Raw genomic sequence first — 22,215 nt, 5'->3', positions numbered from 1 at the left:
AGAGCAGCATGCACCAGCAATGGCCGTTCGCGTTAAAGATGATAAAATGCACAGACGGCATCTGCAGGCGCACCTTTAAAACTTCAGTAGCCGAAGAAGCAAACATGTTTGCACTGCCCGTTTTACTCTTGGTTTGGTTCACTGGTGTTGGTGGGGATGGGTGTTTTGTGATTTTTTTTTTTCACTGTATTGTATATGTTTTTTACAGACGGCAGAGCCGCGTGTGTGTCTATTGATGCAAGCACACACACATACCCACATCCCAGCATACACACAAACGCACACACCTGCATATACACGCGTGCAGACGTGCTCCGCGTGTGTTATAAATATACATCGTCTGTCTGTTTGTCCGTCTCTTTCTCCACTACCCGCCACACCCTCTGTTCTCTCTCACACTCGCTGTTTCCATCCCTTTCCCCCCTCCACCCCTAATCTCCCCTGTCCCAACTTCCCCTCCATTCACCCTCCTACGACACCACTATAAACTTCTTAATTAACTCAGAGCAAACTCTGTCTCCGCCTCCCTCCACACACACACACACACACAAAGACAGCCAATCAACCAGCCAAACAGTTCACCTAAGTCACAACAGCGCTCCAACGACACTGCACAGAGGGCCTGAGAACAAGAAGTCAGTGCACACACGCGCGGAGAGAGCTGCCAGCAGATCGGGCCAAAGGACTGAAGCCTAAAACGATTTCTCGATTCGTTTCTATTTATAAATGGATTCTTTCAAGCGTGTCTATTCCCCTTCGCCAAGCGTCACAACAACAACAGACAACAACAGGAACAACATCAACTCCTACGACTGATCCAGAATGACGCTTACCAGCGCTCACTAATTAGGATAGAAGGTAAGGGGGTGGGGGGTGGGGTTATTAACAGACGGAACGAGGCTGTCCTTTGTGCCACAGACTGATCTTGAAAAGCTACGCGATGAGCATGCATGCGTCTGTGTGGTCCGATTTGTCAAAGCATGAAGCGGACAGTCGTTTTGTTTTCCCGCGACACCGTGTGTGGTAGTTGTGCGTCAGTGTGTGAGTGAGCTCGCGAGATGTGTCTGGCATGTTCAGTTGGATGGTTCCAAACAGGTATTTTCATTTATTTGAATCCGTCAACACTATAAACATTGCGTCGGTTGCGACGAAACTTCGGTTCCAGCTGAAAAAAAAAGAAAAAGAAAAAAAGAAAGTGTAATGATCATGATGGAGCTGGTGAAACTATTGATGTCGAAGGAAGTGGGTTTTCTTTTCAGCAAGGTTAGTTGTGGTCGTTGTTGTTGTTGCTGCTGTTGCTACCCTTTTTCTCTTTCTTCTGATTTTTCTTATTGGTGTGGTGATGTCATCAGTTGGGATTCGAAAGTGCCTTTGTCATCATCACCATTACTGTCAATGGTATTGCTGTTAATGATAATGATAACAAAAAACAGCGAAATACTGTTATTAATAATACTTTTTTTTTTCAAAATGAAATTATCTTATGTGCTGTTGTGTGTTTTGTTGTTGTTTTTTGTTTGTTTGTTTTTGTGGTTTTTTGGTGTTTTTTTTTCCGAGAATATAGCAGAATTATTTTTTTTAAAATTCCAGATTAGGTGCTTTGAATTACGTCAATTTAGACACTATGTAGGTGTTAGTCATTAGACAGAACAGCCACATACAGATGTTCGCGAAACATCAAAGAAAAAAAAACAGACAGCGAATTTCAATTAATTAGGATACTCTGGTCCATCGATTCCTTATTTGTCATGATCGCAATGACAGATGTAACTTATTCGATAATGACTTATTTTAGGGTCAAATCCACCAAAGTGTGAGAAACTTACTATAGATAAATCAGAATAAATCAACTAATCAATCAGCTGGTTAATTACAACGCACGCATTGTGTGTGAACGCACACGCATACCCTCACAATTGTGTATCCTTGTCATAAGTATTAACATCATTAATGATTATTGTTATCGATACTAATATGTGTCACTTTCAGTTTTTAGGAGCAGTTAAACGTTCCACTAACACACACACACGCGCGCGTATGTGCAAAACATTGCTCTTCCTTGTAAAACACTTGAGTGCGTATGTTGATCAACGCGCTCGTGCGCGCGTGTGTGTGCATGAAATGTATCGGCCAAGAAGGAGCACAACACAGTCAGGTTTACAGGCGTCACAGAATGCACACACTTTAAGTTGCACGTGAAGCACATACCACGGATCCGTACACACAGGAATTGAAAACACATACGTGTGTGGAGTCAGGGTTACACATGCAACACGGATTTTCACAAAACGCTGAACTCACTCACTCACTCTCTCATTGGAAACGGCTGAGGTCTGGTGTAAGGAGTTGAAGGTGTGGCTGTGTATGACATCATTCATCGAGACCCATCACTTTTGAAACCAACAGTAGAAAACGAAAGCAACCGATTGGGACGAACACGGTAAGAAGACAATCATTGCGACCTCCTGTTTTCCGGTATATTGTATTTTATTGACCAGGCCATATCGAGCGTGCGTAAACGGAGAGAAGTAGTGTGTGTGTGTGTGTGTGTGTGTTGGAATGAATTTCTGACTGCTCATCTTCGTCGATGTGGGTTCGTGTTAAGTTGGTGATACCACACTTCCGGTGAAGTCCTATTTTAGCGTCCTGAATTCAAAGGCCTTATTTCAAATCCTCATTTTTGCAATTTTTCGTTCGGAGATGAAACGATATTACCCCGCTGGTAGGTAAAAGTCCAAGTTTAGCATCTTGAATTACCACATGTATTCTACCGGTAATTTGTGCGCGTGTATGAAACGATATTACCGTTAGTAGATGTGAAACACGGTTAGCAGACGCTGCAAGTTCAGCACCCAGGGGCGGTTACTCTCACTAGCAAAAGAGGGGCGCTGCAAACAACTCACTGGTGTTTTGGTCACCCTGCAGCACCAGCTAACCTGTGCAGTGTGCACTCGACCTTTGAGGAGGAAGCATCTCGCACCACGGAAGTTCTGAGAAGATTCCCAGCCACGATTTCCCGCCAGTACCGGACGACTGACCCGACGGCGGCAGCCATCTTGGACTTGACTACCCAGACTGACTTGAACACCAACACTTTAGATGTTGTAACCCGTTTCAAGTGGATTTCAGCTCTAATGTTGTACGTTACTGTACTCAGTTTTGACGCGGATTCAGTCGCTAAACTAACGTGCCACCATCTTGCTTTTCCGTTTTTTGTCCCACAGACCATGGAAATACAGCCAATAGGTGCAATGATTTCGGATGCTAAAATTGGACATTACCCTGTTAGTAGATGTTGATACCCATTCGAGTGGTTTTTCGACTTTTCTTCTTTTTTTTTTAACTTAGTTTTAATGCGGATTCAATCGTTGAATTAACGTGCTCTTTTTCCGTTTTTGGCCTTTGTCACAAAGAAAAGCTTCCTAGACAAAACATGGCGACTGAGACAAGTGGTCTGTTCGGGTTCATGTTCGCGTGGTGTTATGCCTAATTCTTGATTAGAAGAGTCGATAACACGCAACATATCGTTTGTCACCTGCCTCCATTGGAAAACATGAAAATTACAATAGGACGTTACCTGGGCCTCCCTTGGTGCACTTATCTGTCAGCAAGGCAAGGCAAGGCAAAAAGCTTATTTCTTGTGCCCCCTGGGGAAACGTTACATACATATTTTTGATATACCATACAAACAGGCCCAACACTCGGCTTATATCACAGATTGACATAAGTTTACATTTGGGGCCAACAGCAAAGTGAGCTGTATTATCAATGGTTTCTCCAGTCAGTGGGAAACCATTTACAGCTTAGTCTTTTGTGAAGGACTATGACTCTCAAACTAGGAGGCAAAATTGCACTGGCTCTTGGTGCTGCAGCCTTGTGGGCTAGTTGGCCTCTTGGCCGAGAGTGGGGATGTACTTGGGAAAGACACTCTCCACTATAATCAAATTTTAGCCCAAATAGTCGGAACAGCAGTTGCCTCTCTGCTTTAATGATGGTCATAGTCGGACACGACTGTCATATATATAATATACCATACAAATAATGAGTGATGTCAAAAACATTTTCCCACCTTTCCTCTGCCTGGTGTGTTTTTGCCTGTCAGTGTCTTTCTGCTTTGCTTGTCTCTCTGTGAGTCCTCTCTGTTTCACTCTCTCGCTTCCTTCCTCCTTCCCTTCTCCTCCTCTCCTCTCTCTCTCTCTCTCTCTCACTGTCTTAGACAGCATTTTTTGTTCACCGACGCCTCTGTTTTCAACACCAAACATCCACAAAGTAGGTCTGTTTTTTTGTGTGTTTTTTTAAAGTCTGTAGTTTAATTTTGAAACTTATTCAGGTGGCAAAATATGTCAGAGAACGTCAGCTTCAAACTGCTTCATTAAAACGGTACACCGACATAAGATTACATCGTTTTTTTCTTGGTAAAATTCCAAGGTAATTATAAACATTTTTATATGCTTTCTGTGAAATGAGCGGGTGTACTGTTCAGTTATTTATAAAACATGTATTAAATGTGTTCAAGTGAGTGTTGCGACGCAGTTCATTATTTTTTAGTTGCTTTTCGTGTTTGTTATATTTATGTTCCAGTTTGTAATCCACCATACCCAGACTGGTGTGTGAAGGACAAAGTGAACTTCAGCATGTGTCCAATGCTTTTCATTTCATTTAATTCGATTCATTTGTCTATTTTATTGTTGTGACAAGTTTATGTTAAACATAAAGTCGGAATTTTTCAGCCGGTATGTTTATAACCATATAAGGCAAGTTTCACAACATTCAAATGACTATTCATCTGGTAACCCTTTTACGGAAAAGCCGTGACTTGTATCTTTGTGAAAAACATATACGGTACATTTAACGACCACAGTCAAAAATGGAATCATTTGATAATCCTTTGGGGGTGGGGGGCGGGAGGAGGAGGGGGAGGGCGTGGCAGACTAAAATGGAAATTTAACTCGCGTCAACAATTGCGTAGTTACATAACGCTTCGGTAGGAAAATAAACCGAACAGTCGACGGAAATAACATTTTCAAGATTCAGCCAGCCATGGTTTAAGAATGGACAAAAATTAACGACTTTGACAGAGGAATGTAAGTCGATGAGAAATGTTATTATGGCTAAGCTTTGAGCGATTTGTCTGGTTACACACTACTCTTAAATACGATACGTTCCTTTACCTCATTAACGGGTTTGTCAGAATATACCCCCCATTCCCCCCACACCTTTTTGAACTGCGTTTACCTGATTATAAGGCAAATTTACTCCATGATTAGACGAACAAATATGTTTCAAACCAAGGACGCTTCTGATGTCACTGGAATTTTCACAACGGCGATTGTTTTTTGTGAGTTTGTTTTCCGAGACGTCTGTCAAATGGGATGAAGGCAAATTGCTGTGGTATTTGAGGGAAGTTGTCATTTGGTTAATGTTTTGTGAAAATTATAAATGCAACACAATACAATGCACTGTAGAACAAAAAGTACAGTGCTGTGGATTCAGTGTTGTGCAGTGCTGTTCTGTACAGTGCGGCGTAGATGATACAATACAGTACATTACAGCAGAGCTCAGCAGCGTAGGCAACGTATTGCAAGACGGGACGATGGCGGTATATGTATGATAAAACGCACGCACGCACACACACACACACATACACACACACACACACACGCACACACACACACTGTCACCCTCAAGGCAAGGCAGGAAGGAACATTTCATGCAGCTCCAGGGGGCATAGAAACATTACACGTTGGAAGTCTTTAACACACACCATAAACAGACAGTTCACTCAATCGAAAGTCCACTGACCGGCAGTACTATAGCTTTTCTCTTTCCAGTTCCTTGTCATCACTGTTGCCTCACCACAAATGGCCTCGGTGACAACATAACATCATCATCCGAAGAACCAATGACAGACAACCCCCTCGCGAGACAGGCAACGTTGTGAAGCAGACTTCATCAATCAAGGGTGAAAAAAAAACAATATTCGTTTAATATCGGTTTCTCCATCAGTCCTCGTCTTTTTGAGCTGGGGTGGCGCTATGCTTAGTTCGTTTTTTCTGGATGCAAGACACAAAGACATCAACAAGCAGGACCATGTACAGCGATGTGATCACCACGCACGAGCAAGTGTTCCTCCGTACGTTTCGGGGTGGATCCACCCAGATCTCGTACCGGGAGGGCCGGTGCGGGTGCTCGTGCGTGCTGTGCGTGGTGGTGACGACCTTCGTGCTCCTCTCCGTGGGCTGCGTCCTTACCCTGCCCCTCGTGCACGCTGGCAGCTGGAGCTTGAAGAAGCAGGACGTGAGTAGATGCTGGCTCTGTGTGTGTGTGTGTGTGTGTGTGTGTGTGTGTGTCTGTCTGTCTGCGTGTGTGTGGAGAGGGGGTGGCTGGGGTTGTATGGGGGGAGGAGTTCGGTTGTGTTTGTGGGTGGCTTGGGGGGGGGGGTGGAGGAGTTCGGTTGTATGTATGTGGAGATGGGAAGGGGTGGCTGGAGGGGGATTTGTGGGGGGGGGGGGGGGTGTTGGGGGGGGAGAGGTCGGTTGTGTGTATGTGGAGAGGGGAGGGGGTGGCTGGAGGGAGGGTTGTGGGGGGCGGGGGGGAGTTCGGTTGTGTGTATGTGGAGAGGGGAGGGGGTGGCTGGAGGGAGGGTTGTGGGGGGCGGGGGGAGTTCGGTTGTGTGTATGTGGAGAGGGGAGGGGTGGCTGGGGCGGGGGTTCGTGTGTGTGTGTGTGTGTGCTGCTTTGCTTTCTTTTGGTATGTATATCTGTTACAGTCTGTTTCTCTGTCTCATTTTCTCTCTTTCCGTTTGGTGTGTGTGTGTGAGTGTATCATTGTTTGCTTTGTTCTTTTCTTTTTTTCTTTTTTTCTCTTTTTTCGATCTGCCTCTCTGTATCTCGCATTCCTTTTTCTTTTATCACTGGCGTTTCGTCTGATTGTATAACACCGTGAACATATCACTTGTGTTGGTGTTTGTCGTGACTGTCCGTCTTCCCGCTTGAACTCTCTCGAGCTCCTCCTCTGTCTCACTTCGACGTTTGGCTCTGTCTCTCCCCACCCCGACCCCTTCCCCGTTCTTTCAGTCACGTCATGTCTTGACACCATGAATCTGAATTGATTCCCAAATCACGGTCAATACAAGACGTCAAGGTCTTTCGGATTTCAGGGGCAGGGGTGGGAGAGTGAGATGAGGTAGGGGTGGGGATGGGGGAAGGGACAGGTCTCAGCAAGGCAGGCCATTCGTTTCTGGTGCTGTGTGGACAGTGCTGTATAGACCACCACCCCCCCTCCCTCCCCCAGCCCCCTTCCCCCTCCTCCCCGCTCCTCCCTCCGAAATCTCTTAAGGGTATTACAGGAGACCCGGCATCGATTGCAGTGTTGATGGCTGTTCAGCTAGTTTGAATAATTCATGACTGACCAATCAAACGGCCATATTGCGATGGATCACAGTTGCCGTGGAAGCTGTGACTTGACACTCAACGTTTGTCGTGGGCAAAGGGGCAAAAATGTTGGCTCCAGACACTGTGTCGGAACCTGCGATTCTTAGTGTTCAGTGTGTGTGACTTTCTTTGTCAGTGTCTGTCTGTGTTTGTCTCTTTCTCTGCGTGCATTTATGTGCGTGTGCGCGCGCGCATAACCGTACGTGTGTGTGTGTGGCAGTGGTTGGGTGGGTGTGAATGGGTGGGGGTGTACGCGCGTGCGCTTTAGGGCCCGTGTGAGTGTACATGTGTGTACGACCGTTGTCCGAGTAGTTGGATAGTTACCTAAAATGGCCTATACTGAACGGAAGAAGAAATCCTCCGACAACAGACCGAACCCTGTTCCTTTTCCTTTGGTGGAAGCGTATTATCGTTTGGCTCAAAGTGTGTGTGTGTGTGTGTGTGTGTGTGTGTGTGTGTGTGTGTGTGTGTGTGTGTGTGTGTGTGTTCTTTGATTGAGCGTCTTTTCACTATTAGTGATATTAGACGATAAAAAAACGGGGAAGGGGGGTGGGGAGGGGAGACGTGGGAGGGGAGAGGGATGAATAAAACAGAAAAGGTAGAAAGCTACCAAAATTGCATAACATGCAATTACAAATAAACAATAGCAATTCAATAATATTGTAACAATAATCAGAAATCATTAACACAATTCTTCGTTGGGTTACGCTGCTGGTCAGGCATCTGCTTGGCAGATGTGGTGTAGCGTATATGGATTTGTCCGAACGCAGTGACGCCTCCTTGAGCTACTGAAACTGAAACTGAAGTACATTAAAGTAATGTAGAAATAGGGCTATGAACTAATGCCTGTGAAAGTTCGACAATAAGAACCTCATCAGAAATAACTTCCCAAAAATCATCTGCAGAATAGTTATTCTCTTTGAAATACTTGGGCAAGAAGGTACGTAACTGCTGACAGTGAAACAATGATGCAAGCTGAACTGCTTACCACAGATGCATGTAACATTGTTACTATACTTTGTCTTCGGCGCATCAAGTTTTATACGGAAGAAAGTAGGTTATTAATCTTGTATAGCAAGCTGATGGATTCGGTATCTTTTCTTTAATAATATTTTCGGGGAATAATGTCCCTGTATGTTTTAAAAACTTTTCTTCCATCGGTTATGAAATCGACCCCATGCTGATTTTTCTACAAAGTGTATGCCTCTTTTACGGAAAGACGGACATGCACTTCTGTCGATTTTTCTGAATCTTGTGCTCCTCTTTTAGCTGCTTTATCAGCAGTTTCATTGCCATGAATGCCCACATGAGAAGGCACCCAACAAAAACTGACCTCAGTCACTTTAATCCTCAAACAATGTACCAAATGATTTGCCTCAATAACTAAGTCGGGTCTTGTTTCAAGGCTAAATAATTCTAGAGCATAAAGTACTGATTTGGAATCAACAAATAATGCTATTTTCAAGAAAACTATTTGATGGCTCATTAAGTAGTTCAGAGCTTGTATAATAGCAATTAGCTCAGCCGTGAATATGGAATGATGTTTTCCAATAAAGTAAGATTTTTCAACTTTAAAGGCAGGAATATAGGCCGCACCAGCATTTTTGTCATCAAGAACAGATCCATCTGTAAATACATGGAGATGGTTCTGATATTTTTTCTGCTATATGAATTCTGGCAGAACTTGTGATATTGATGTTTTCTTCCTTTGTTTCAGAATAACTATCAAAATCTGCTTTCAACATTTCCCAAAAAGGAACAGGAGTATGATGTGGGTTTGCAGCTAATTCTTTCATGTTAACATCAGATATTTTTAACAAATTTGAAACGTAAGTTGCAACTGTTTCTTGATGAAATGGCTTTAGCTCATTTAGGAAAATCAATGTCAGGTCTTACTATCAGTTCCTCAGCTATGAAATTTTATCATTGAAGTGTATCTCACAGCGAATTTTGTTGTTGCTAACTCACGATGTTCATTTAAGGGAAGAATTCCGGCTGTTTTGTATGTTTCCTGGTTGGATGAATGAGAGGGCACTCCGAGGGCAATTTTGATAGCCTTACAATCTACACTTTGAATCTTTTGTAATATATATTTAGGTGCACTGAAAAATATTTCTTGTGCATAGGCTGTCTTAGATCTTACAAGGGGCCATGGAAAGATGAATCAGTGTTTTTGTATCCATTCCCCAGGGTAAGCGGCTTATAATTTTCATAAAAATTGATACTACCTTGCCTTTAAGATGTAATCAAAGTGAATGTTCCATGTCAGCTTTGAAGTAAGATAAACACCTAAAACCTTCACCACCTGTTTATAATCAATTACGTCACCAAGTAATCTAAAAATGGGTATGCTAGATGGATTACCACCTGAATTAAACATCATACATGTTTTTTTTCAGTCGACAAAGCTAGACTATTTTCAGACATATAGTTATCAAGGTTATTGTCACGACCCCCCTAAGGAAGAGGTCGAGAACTGTTTTAAAACCTAACACCCAACCCAGTTCACCCGACAACACAAACACAGAATACAGATATTTCTCGTCCACACAAAATTTATTCTCTTCCGCTCTGTCTATCCCACTCACGCAACCTTACTCAGCCTGTGCTTGCAAAATAAACAAAAAACAACCGTATACCATAGCTACAAAAAAAAGAAGAAACGAACAGAAGTCGCATACAAAACTACCGATTCTCTCAAATGTTCTCAAAAGCGATTTTACACACACACACACACACACACACTCTCTCTCTCTCTCTCTCTCTCAGGGAGAAGACAATCCACCCCAAAACCAGGACTGGTACACAGATGTTCGTGCTTTAGTCTTTGGCGGGTTCAGGAAGTTTTCCTCTTAAAAAAGGAAAGAAGAAAAAAAAAAACGGGGGGGGGGGGGCGGGGGGGGGGGGGGGGGGAGGGAGGGGGGGGGGGGGGACATTAACACACGGCTCCAGACGGACACGTGGCGCAGAAGTCCGACCAAAGGCAAGAACCCTCAACCAACAGGCACAGGTGCCAGAACACAGCATACAGCGCCAGGTAAAGGCCCAGGCTGCACGTCAAAAGGCCTGGAGCCCAGGACACCAGTCACAGGGCAGGAGGGGGCGAAGACCCAGGACACCAGTCACAGAGCAGGAGGGGACGAAGACCCAGGACACCAGTCACAGGGCAGGAAGGGTTGAAGATCTGGGTCACCAGACGAAAGGCCCGGGACACCCAGCACACAGCGAGAGCTAGAACATTACGGAATGTTTCCCCCATACTGAGCAATATTAATTCTAACGATAATTAGCAAAAACAACAAATGTACCGCACATAATACAAAGCTGGAATATAACTTTGACAAGACGAATTACAGAACTCATGTACGGCACTCGCACTCTCTACACCTAACATACAGAGCCAACGACCAGCTTTACACAACAGTGAACTAAGGTAAAATTGTATCGTTTTAAAACAATAAAATTGGCAAAAATATTAACCGACACAAGAAAAAGTACATATTCACGCAGTGGTAGCACAAGTAATTAACGAAATAGATCATTGTGTCAAAACCTAACGTACACCTTTCTTTCTTGTCGAACCTCTACCTCTTCACACGTATATCCCTGATAGAAATACAACTAAGCTAAGTAGACAAGTGGCTTCTTACCTGCCACAGGTAGCGTACACCAACGACCACCACAAAGACACGACGGCGACAAGACACACGAAGAAACACCGAAGTGGCTCCAACGGAGGACAGGCGGCCCTCACTTCAACTGGTGCCAAGACGTCGGGGTAGCTACCCCACCAACAACGAAGACGACCCGTACACTACGGCAGTCGGGCTGCAAAAGCCTCGAATATTATTGCTGCCCAACAATATTTCATATTAGCTCAGTTGAGCTGAGTAACATGCATGCACGTGGTTCGTGCGCAATTCGAGACTTTTACCCGAACTGAAGGATGGGAGAAGGAGGGAAAGTGAAAGAAGAGGGTGGAGAAAAACGAAGACGGGCCACACGCCCTAACTGTCGTCACAAGTTGTGACAGTTATCAAGATCAGATTGACACAATCGACGTATGTAATTCTGTGCTCTTTGTGGGGTTGACTTTTTTTTTTTAGATTGACACCCATCCACATACATATATCATCAGCATACTGTACTAAAACTACACGATTTGACGATGCCTTTGGGAGATCCTGAATAAGAATATTAAAGAGAATAGGGGGGCTATAACTGAGCCCTGTGGAATTCCCATGTCGAGTTAATGTGGCAAAGAATGTGTTCCCACCCTTGCTTGAATAATTCTATTAGATAAAAAGCCTTTTATATACCCATAGAGATTACCAGATATTCCAACTGATTTCAGTTTGTATAACAGACGTTTGTGCCAAACCTGATCGTAGACTTTTTTTTTTTTTTACATCAAAAAACGCGCGTGTGTGTGTGCGTGTGTGTGCGCGCTGTCACAGGCTGCATTCACACTGACCAGCACGTTGGGTTTAAGCGTGGGTCAGGCGCTTGTCTCCCACACCACTACCACCACTTTCCTCCCTCTCACGTCACTCCTCCCCCCCCTCCCCCACCACGCCCCCTTCCTCCACCTTTTTAAGAGACTGCTGTGTAGTCGTGTACGGATCAGTCCGGATGTCTCCTTGAAACTGAAACCCTGTCTCTGTCCCTCTGCCTCTGTCTGTCTCACGCACGCGCGCACACACACACACACACGCACACACACACATGCATACACATACGCGCGCGCAGGCCACAATCAGACACGCACTCGCGCCTGTGTATGGTTGTGACGCTCAATCAAACTTCCACAAGTGGGAACAGAAAACATAAATCATTAAACAGGAAACTGTCAACCCTGATTTGTTGGTCGGTCTCGCTCGGTCCGAGTGTACCATCATCCTCTGTCTCTCTCTGTCATTGTCTTCCTCTTTTTCTGACACTCTTTGTACCCCTGTCTCTTTCTCTCTCTCTCTCTGACATTTGGATATCGTGACACGAAATGTTTTGCCGACAAAGAAAGAACTGGAGAAGAAAATGTTGGAATGGTTGTGGTGGTGGGAAGTAGGAAAAGGATGGGAACAGGAACAGCGGTGTTGGAATCGACGCTGCAGGCCATTTCGTTTCTCTCCTCCTGTCCCTTGAAAGTACTCGCCAAGCGGAAAGATAGCCTGGAGGGTGTACTTTCTCTCGCGTTTGTTTGAGTTGTGTGTGGTTTGAGTGGAAGTAGATTGCCGCCATTATTGACCGAAACCGGGAGGAAGCGCAATCCGTTCCAGGAGCCGGTAAACCACCGTTTGTGTGTGTGTGTGTGTGTGTGTGTGTGTGTGTGTGTTCGTTCGTTGGAATCCCAAGCCTGTCAACAGCATCTAGTGCCAAACAGGATTGGCACATATATTTTTATGACATACTAAAACTTGCTTTGTAAGAACGAGTCTCTTTCTCTCTCTCTCTCCTCTCTCTCTCCTCTCTCTCTCTCTGTGTTTATATATATATATATATATATATATATATATATATATATAGTGTGTGTGTGTGTGTGTGTGTGTGTGTGTAAGTATCGTTGGCAAAGAAAAAGGGAAAGTACTGCCTTGTTACTTCCCGGATAGTTTCGAAAGTTGACCCAACAACACTGGGGAATATTCTTGGCTAGAATGAACTGTCTGCTTGTGTCTGCCTGTCTGGTCTGTCCGTATACCCATCTGTCTGTCTCTCTCTCTGTCATCGGTTCTGTCTGTCCCTCCAGCTCTGTATCCCCTCCCCTACCCCCCACCCTTCTGTTTCTCTGCCCTTTTCTTTTTTTCTTTTTTCTTTCTCTTTCCTTATTCCTGTCTGTCTCCGTCACTCTGTCTCATAAGTTTTAGGGATCTAGGAGAAACATCTTCTGAACATAATCAAGTAGCCGAGGTGTTGGGAAGGGTTTGAGTGGAAGAATATGAGTCAGAGTCATGGCAGAAGTTAAGGAGGATCGAGTAATCGACTACAGTCCAGAATGAAACCCCTTCAGCTTGGGGTGATTAGAATGTGTGTGTGTGTGTGTGTGTGTGTGTGTGTGTGTGTGTGTGAATCAGCCGGCCACACGCCAGTCATCATGGGACGTGAGGATCCTAACGCTGCGTGACCCTCCTCACTGAACCGACAGCTATTGGGAAGAGGTAAAAAAAAAAGTCCAGCCACTCACTACCAGAATCCCATCTGTTTCGGGACCTCAGTTCGTCCGTTCTTTACTTTAGCGTCTTTTTACGATCAGTGATATTAGATGATTAAAAAAAATTTAAAAAAGGGTGGGAGAGTGAGAGACAGGGTGGGAGAGAGAGGGTGTGTGTGTGAGAGAGAAGAGAGGGGGAGTGGGGGAGAGTGAGAGAGGGAAAGAGAGAATGGTTAAGTGTAAGTGTGTGTGTGTGTGTTTCTAAATGTTCGTATTTATCGTGAATACATATGGATTTGACCAAAGACAGCAAAAAGCCACAGAGGATAATGAAAAGTAAATGTCACAAGAAAACGTTGTTACGAAATGAATATTTTTCAGGGGCAAAAAGAAAAAAAACAAAAAAAAAAACAAAAAAAAACAAGCAAAACAATTATCTGAATTCACGAATGATAGCCCCCCACACACACACACACATACCCCACCCAGTATCCATCGAATGAATGGTCCACGTTCCTCCCTTCTTTCCGTATAGTGACCATAATCACATTTTGATTATTCTGTCACTGTATGGGGGATCTGCAGGAAAAGTCACTAACTAAAAAAAAAAAAAAAAAAAAAGACCTATATTTCGCAGTATCCAGGCTGGACACCTCCGGGTAGCGAGGCACTCCCCCTGGGACAAACCCCGACCGGCACAGCTCCAGCCCGTCACTTACTGCTACTTTGACCCATGATCCCTACACTAAGAATTTTGAAATATTACCTGAATTTTCTTTCTTTTGGTGGTGGTTCACGGGAGAAACAGCCGAACGGGACTGCTTACTCGCGCAGCATTGCTGTCCCTCTTAACTGACACGTTGAGAATGGTTGGTGTTCATATCGTAGCATTTGTGCCCGTGATCCTCGAAGTGTCCTTGAAGGCAGGGTTTTTTCGCTCGCAATTTTTTTTTTTTTTTTTTTTTTGGGGGGGGGGGGGGGGGGGGGGGGGGGGGAGGGGTGCGGGGTGGGAGTTATCAATTGACATAATTACGATAAACAGTCTCAACAGTCTCAAAGTCTGTGGCCTTTCATGCACTGCTGTCATGGTGACCTCAGTTTCGATACCCCTCCACTTCCGTGCTTGGGGTGAGTCCTGTCAATATTGTCAGTGTCGGCAGATTTATGGGGGGCTGTTTGAGGGACGTGGTGGCAGTCTCCACTCTGGGTGGGACGCTCACTCAGTCTGGCTCCGCGACTAAGCCTTTATTGTCGTTAGTAGGGGGCTTAGTAGGTGGTGTCAAGTACGTTAAATCAGAACATGCACCACTGGACACCACCGAAGTGACTCAGCAGCAGTGCAGGGTCTCCTCTTGTGAGTGGCCTCCTGGCGACCTAACATCGATGGCTGTCTGTGGACTGCGGAGGCTGGAACTGCGGACGAACCCGGGTGTGGCCGTGTATGGGGGAATCTAAATGAGCGGCGTGAGAGTAGTGCCACTGAAACGGTGCAGATGATGGGGCAGAACAAAAAGACATAATTACGATAAGCAAGACGTCGGTATGTTGACGAATAGACAGACACACACACACACACACTGACACACATAGTGACATGCGTGAAGTACAAATTTTCTTGACGGTAATCCTGCAAACTGTTATATAAACTAACATGATAAATATCCCTGTATTTACGACATTGAAATCCACTTTGCAGAAAAAAATGAGCTCACAACCAGGTGGGCAGATGCTCGTATTCTAGATTGCTGCTGTATACACATGTCAAATGATTGATACAAGGACAAACCCTGCGCTTCCTTATTTGAGGAAGTGTCTGGGTTTGTTCCGGTGTACCTTTTATTTACCTGTGTGCTAGCTGATTCGGTAGCATAAGCAGCATTGACTTGAAGTTATATGTTTTGTAACTGGAGAGAGTTGCCACTCTTTAATATTTATCATGTATTCCAAAGCCTCAGTGGTCATGGATCATTTACACGTATTTATTGTCAATCACAGGCTGTGTAGTTTGTTCCAGGTAAGTCAAGATATGGGGGGAGTCATCACTCACTCACTCACTCATTCCCTCGACCGCTGGGGTCGTTGTGGGGACATGAGGAAGATGTCATAGCTCGCCACGCCGTTCTGTTGGCAGCTGTCGTGAGATCTGGCATCGTCATTTTGGTCCATTCTTTGACGTTGTCGGACCTGCTCTTTCTCTGCCGCCCCCGTCTGCGCCCTCCCTCTACAGACCCTTGCAGAGAGTCAGTGCGTATTAAGTTTAGTGTCAAACCAACTGCCATATGCGAGGATCAAATTGCGAGTCTAGCTGTAAATGTACTGTCGTGTGTGCGTGTGTGTGTGTGTGTGTGTGTGTGTGTGTGCGTGTGTGTGTGTGTGCGTGTGGGTAGGTGGGTGGGTGGGGTGGTAGGCGCTGGGTACTTTGTGTGCACAAAAAAGCAAAGGTTGGATCCACAGGCTGTTGGAAATTGTGGCTGTCTTTGTGTAATTCACGGATCCCGTTTGGGCTTTTTTCCACTATCTTCTTGAATACAAATATTCACGAATACACAAACAAGACGTCTTGCTGCTAAAACACAGAAAATACCGTAGGGTAGTGGACTTGGGGTCAGGATTGCCTTCGCTGGGATTTCATTATCTGCCATAGCAGCTTTTGACTTCCCGAATTAATCACGATCGATTGCCGTCAAAAGTGGTTCAGCTTATGAATAATATGAGTAAGCAATCAAACCTCGGTGTACGAGGATCAAATTGATGGTGTAGCTCTTAGTATACGCGCGCGCGCGCGCGCGTGTGTGTGTGTGTGTGTGCGCGCGCGCGCACGCGTGCAAAGGGACAAATATTTGTTTTAACAGGTTATAAATAGTAAAGGTCTCTATATATTCAGGATGTGAATGTGTACTGTGCACGCGGCGCATGCCTGAAATTATACGTGTATGGGTATGTGTAACCTTGTGGATACACACTGACTGCGCAAGATAAAAGCGGTAGCAATCATTCTTGACCAAAGAAACAGGTGGAGTAAATATTGATATCACCTGACGGTGGAACGGACGGAACCAGAAACTGTCCTTCACACTCTTTATACTGTTATGAGCATATCACTCCTCTTTTGCAACATCTCCACTGGCTCCCTGTCTCACACCGAATAGAATACAAGATCAGCACTCTATGTTATAGATGTATTCACAAAACTGCCTCTTCCTATCTCTGTGGCTGCCTTCACCTCTACACTCCGTCTCGCTCACTACGATCGGCTTCGGATCCACTCTGTTTACGCATACCCAGATTCAAACACTCGACTGTTGGCCGCCGTTCTTTCTCTGTCTCTGGACCTTGCGATTGGAATGAACTTCCTCTTTCGCTTCAAGTCTCCACACTCAGCTCTTTCAAGTCTGGCCTTAAAACCCACCTCTTCCCAAAATAGCCTCCCTTGCCTGCCCTTCCTTGTCTTTAGTTTCTACAGTTTTAGAGTTATGCATGCGTGTGAATGACTGGTGCGAAAGCGCTTTGAGTTGTCTCTGGACAAGATTCAGCGCTGCATAAATACTATTATTATTATTATGAACAGTGCATGTTAATAGAAGAAAAAATGACAACCCGGACGCTAACAAGATATCGTGGAGCCAGGCCTAGTTTTACATATTTGTATTTTGGCCTTTTCACTCCTCCCGGGCTAAATGTTGTTCAGCAAAAGATCCATAGTCCCTAAATCCAGTGTCTTTGCCTCAGACTGGCTCCAGTTTTAAGGATTATCTTCATGGCGTCTGCCCGGAGCTTGGTCTCTTCGCCAGGTGTTTCTCGGTCGGCTCTTTCTCTCTTCCCTTGGGGGTTCAGTGCCAAGGCCAGTCATTTCCTGGAAACCCCAAGCCTATCCACAGTGTTTAGTGACATTTGAATCAACATTTTGAGAGGGAGAGAGTGCGTAAGTGTGTTCGCGCATGTGTGTGTGTGTGTGTGTGTGTGTGTGTGTGTGTGTTTGTGTGTGTTCAGCATGTGCGTTCCTTGTGCATGTGAACGTGTAGATGTATTATTGGGGAGAGAGGGGCATATATGCATGTGATGAAACAATTTGAGTTTATTCGAATTGTTATACATCTTAGTTGCTGTTGACTATGTTCACACTAAACCTAGCCAGTTGCCGTCAGCCTGACACAGCAGTATACACACACACGCAATAATACACACACACACAAACACAAACACACACACACACACACACACACACACACACAGAGAGTTGCTGTCAGCTAGAAACAATACGATGCTCTCCAGACGGAAGAACCGCACATTATTGCACAACGTAATTTCCATGTGGATTAATAAAGCGTTTTTGATTTGATTTGACGGGCGCAATAGCCGAGTGGTTAAAGCGTTGGACTTTCAATCTGAGGGTCCCGGGTTCGAATCTCGGTAACGGCGCCTGGTGGGTAAAGGGTGGAGATTTTTACGATCTCCCAGGTCAACATATGTGCAGACCTGCTAGTGCCTGAACCCCCTTCGTGTGTATATGCAAGCAGAAGATCAAATACGCACGTTAAAGATCCTGTAATCCATGTCAGCGTTCGGTGGGTTATGGAAACAAGAACATACCCAGCATGCACGCCCCCGAAAGCGGAGTATGGCTGCCTACATGGCGGGGTAAAAACGGTCATACACGTAAAAGCCCACTCGTGTACATACGAGTGAACGTGGGAGTTGCAGCCCACGAACGCAGAAGAAGAAGAAGAAGATGATTTGATTTGATTTGGTATCAAGAGTTCCGCCCTTTGGCCCAGCCGTCCGTCTGTCTGTCGACACGAGTGTGAATATTCAGTGTGAATACTTACCGCCGGCATACATGGCGGGAAATGTGTTCTTCGGTTTAACGTCTATCCACATAATGATTTTAGAGAGAATGCGAATGCGAATGCGAATGTTTTATTCATAATAGGCCATAGCCCCTCATGAAGGGGGTGGTGTGAAAACATTGAATCAATCGTACATCACATTTAACACTGAATTCAACAAACAGAATTACAATACGCGTTACTCACTACAGATAGAACGAATCTGAAACGCCTTATACAAATATATTGCAAAACGTTTGACAACATTCTCATTCACCGATGCTAATAGCAGTGCAAGTTTGAAAACAGAAGGTTGTCTGTAAAACTTTTTAGGAATCAATTGTTCTCTGAGATCATCCAAGGCGGAACAGCAAAATACAAAATGAACTTCACTTTCCCGTGCATCATTACATAATGGACACACAAGTTCACTTTCATTATGTGTTCTATAACGAAAACGATGAACAGTTATATCAGATACCCCAAATCTAAATCTTGTCATAATAATTTTTAAGTGCTTATCCATTTTCATTAACATATATGTCGGCATGCAGTGCAGTGAGTTGAAATGTCGATACAAATCAAACCTGTTACTGTCCTGAATGTGGGCACCCCACTCTTGCCATCTACAATCAATAAGTCTTTCTCGAAACATATTTAAAAATGCACTTACATTCCCAACGCCTTGGTTGATCCACGCATACCTGAAACCTAATTCGCATAATTTTACTTTTACTTTAGTTGCCCAGTTTACCTTGCCTCTAGCATCTAGGTCATATAACATTTTATATGCTTTCTTTGGTAGTCTTGTATCTTCCATTTCAATCAATTTTAACCAATATTTTATACATCTTACTGCTGAGTTTATATATATTGGATACCTACATGTTTCACCATAAACTAAGTCATTTGGCGTTTGTATCGATACATCTAAGAATTTCTTCAGGGCAAATAAGTGGACTTTTTCACAATGTATTGAAGCGTTATCTAAGCCCCATACCTCAGCACCATATTGAACAATCGTTTGTACTTGTGAATCAAAAAGTTTGATAAACACTTGGAAAGACTGATTCCCTAAATTTGACAATTTCTGCATTATACATAACATAGCATGCTTTGCTCTGCTCGCTAGATCTTTACAAGTTACTGAGAAGCTTAATCGTGTTGAAAAATATATTCCTAAGTATTTGTATACATTTACAACAGGTAGAATAACTCCATTATAAAACCATCGTTCCCTGGCTCCTAAATATCCACCTTTTCTAAACACAATTATATTACTTTTAGTCATATTTACTTTTAACTGAAGTGAGGAAGCAGCCCGATGTAAACTATTTAACTGTGTTTGAAGGCCAATAACCGTTTCAGACAACAAAACATCATCATCTGCCAAAAGTAAAATAAACAACTGTAAGAACTCTGTTGTGAATTGTGCACCATGTCTTCCATTATCGATAACCTCAGATGTCAGCTCATTGATAAACAAAGAAAAAAGAATGGGACTACATACATCGCCTTGTTTCACTCCACTTGTACACTGAATATAATCTGTCATGTTTCCGCCGCTTCGAACCCTAGCTTTCACACTGCCATACATACTCATTACACATCTAAATAATTTACCCCTAATCCCATTTTTTAACATAATAGGCCACAGAATACTTCTATTTACAGAATCAAAGGCTTTTTCGAAATCGATAAACGCAACATATAATTTATGGTTCAGAGAAAACTGTTTTTGCACAAAGGCCATCAGAGTAAAAATGTGATCTACCGTAGAGTAATTCCGTTTGAATCCTGCCTGATATTCACCAGTAATATTGTTTTCTTCCACCCATTCCTGTAGTCTGCAGTTTATGACAGTACTATAAACTTTACTAGCTGCGTCACTAAGGGATATGCCTCGATAATTATTCGGATCATTTACGTTACCTTTTTTATAAAGCGGCAGAACGATTGATTCAGTCCATTTTTCAGGATAAATTCCATGATCAAAAAGAGAGTTGAAAAAAACTACAAAGAAATCTAGCACAATATCTGTTTTACAACCATATTTTAAAAGTTCACCAATAATACCATCCGGTCCAGCAGCCTTACGATTTTTTTATCTTCCTAATAGCAAATAACACTTCCTCCTTAGAAATCGGACGGTTTAAATTACTCTCTTCGTCGTCTTCCTCACCTCCCTCATGCATTATTTTGTCAAAAGTAGTGTCTTTTGTAAGAAGTGCTTGAAAGTGTTCGAACCAGGTATCAATACTAATATTATTTACCGGTTGCTTTCTTTTCATTGAAATCTTGTGTACAGTATCCCAAAACCGTTTCTGACTCTTAATCGATACTATCAATTCATTAAGAAGAGCATCATTGAATCGTTTCTTTTTCAGCTTTAGCATATTTTTGTATTCACGTCTTGCCCTACAGTAACAATCACGATCTTTGGCATCTAACGTACGTTTGAATTTATTCAATAGTCTACGAACTTGCTTTTTATGAGAACGACACTCTGCATCAAACCAGTCTTGATTTTTATACTGTTTCTTACAATTTACCTGTTTTTTCATGCACAGTGCAGCATCTTTCAGACACACATTAAAAGCATCTAATGCATCGTTCACATCAACTTCAATCAGACTAATCGCTAAGGCCATTTTCTCCTCAAATTCTTTAGACAATAAATTTACATGATACACATTGGCGGAATCATCACACCATACAAACTTTTCAACAACATAATCAGTTTTGCTTTGCTTATCATTTTCATCAGCGTCTAGATAATTCAAACAAAACTTAACAGGCATGTGGTCAGATTCAAACCGCTCACACACAGTCAACTCACAGCAGTCACACAGAAACGAAAATAGGTCACAAGACATCAGAAAATAATCATTAACACTGCATCCACTGTCTGACACGAAAGTGTAGCAGCCTTGACGGTCGCCATAACACATTCCATTAAGAATACACAAATCGAAAGCAGTGCACAAGTTCACCAACTGTTTTCCGTAATTATTCAATGACATATCTTGAGAACATCTACCTGTGCTTACTGGATGGCTTGCGTACTGGAAATCTAAAACATCACAACACCCTTGACAATGATGAGAAACATTTGAAACCCTACTGTTCAGATCACCACACAACAGTATATGAAGATCGCCATAAGCCAGCAAACAATCGGTTAAATATTCTTCTAATAACGCAATGCCGTTTACACAATCAAAATATGAATAAAACGGAGAACCCTCAGGTGGTACATAACAAAATACATACAATACATCTTTCCCAATTCCAAACAACGTTTTGTTAATCACAAAGGCGCCAAAATTACAAGCCTTAATTTTTACTTCTTCAACATAAACCATTAAATCATTTTTAATTAAACATACCAGACCCCCAGATCGTCTCCCTTGTGTTGTGAATTTTACTGCAGGGATACACACACTTTCGTATCCGGAAAAAATATTGGTAAATTCATCGACAAAAGTTTCAGCTAAACATATAAAATCGAAAGAACAGACAAATGAAGTGAAATCTGTATCAGATAACTTGGACAATAGTCCATTTACATTCCAATGTAAAAAAGAAAGAAACTTTGCTTTATTATTCAAAGTATTATTGTTTTCATTGCCATCGGAACTGGGATGGCTGGCTGTACACGAATCATTGAACACATCTGTGTCACACCCATGCTCACACACTGACCTGTTTGCACAAGGCAAATCACAACACACACTGCTCTGTGCAGCACTCTCAACGTTCACGCACATGTTTACACTTTCACGTGCAGCATCAGTGTCGGTGACACTGG

The 22,215-nt window shown here is 43.5% G+C and overlaps 1 protein-coding gene across 1 annotated transcript in view; it reads left to right on the top strand.

The window, feature by feature from the left end:
• The first annotated feature begins 6,090 nt into the window (after nt 1-6,090).
• The window catches only part of LOC143277289 (secretin receptor-like), a 296,984-nt gene continuing 280,859 nt past the window's right edge, over nt 6,091-22,215 (top strand). Inside the window, exon 1 of the mRNA XM_076582062.1 lies at nt 6,091-6,297. Within this exon, the coding sequence (XP_076438177.1) occupies nt 6,091-6,297 (207 nt within the window). The remainder of the gene's footprint in view (nt 6,298-22,215) is intronic.

This window comes from Babylonia areolata, chromosome 2, assembly GCF_041734735.1.
Source record: "Babylonia areolata isolate BAREFJ2019XMU chromosome 2, ASM4173473v1, whole genome shotgun sequence".
Taxonomy (NCBI): Eukaryota; Metazoa; Mollusca; class Gastropoda; order Neogastropoda; family Buccinidae; genus Babylonia; species Babylonia areolata.
This window is presented reverse-complemented; position numbering and strand designations above follow the sequence as displayed.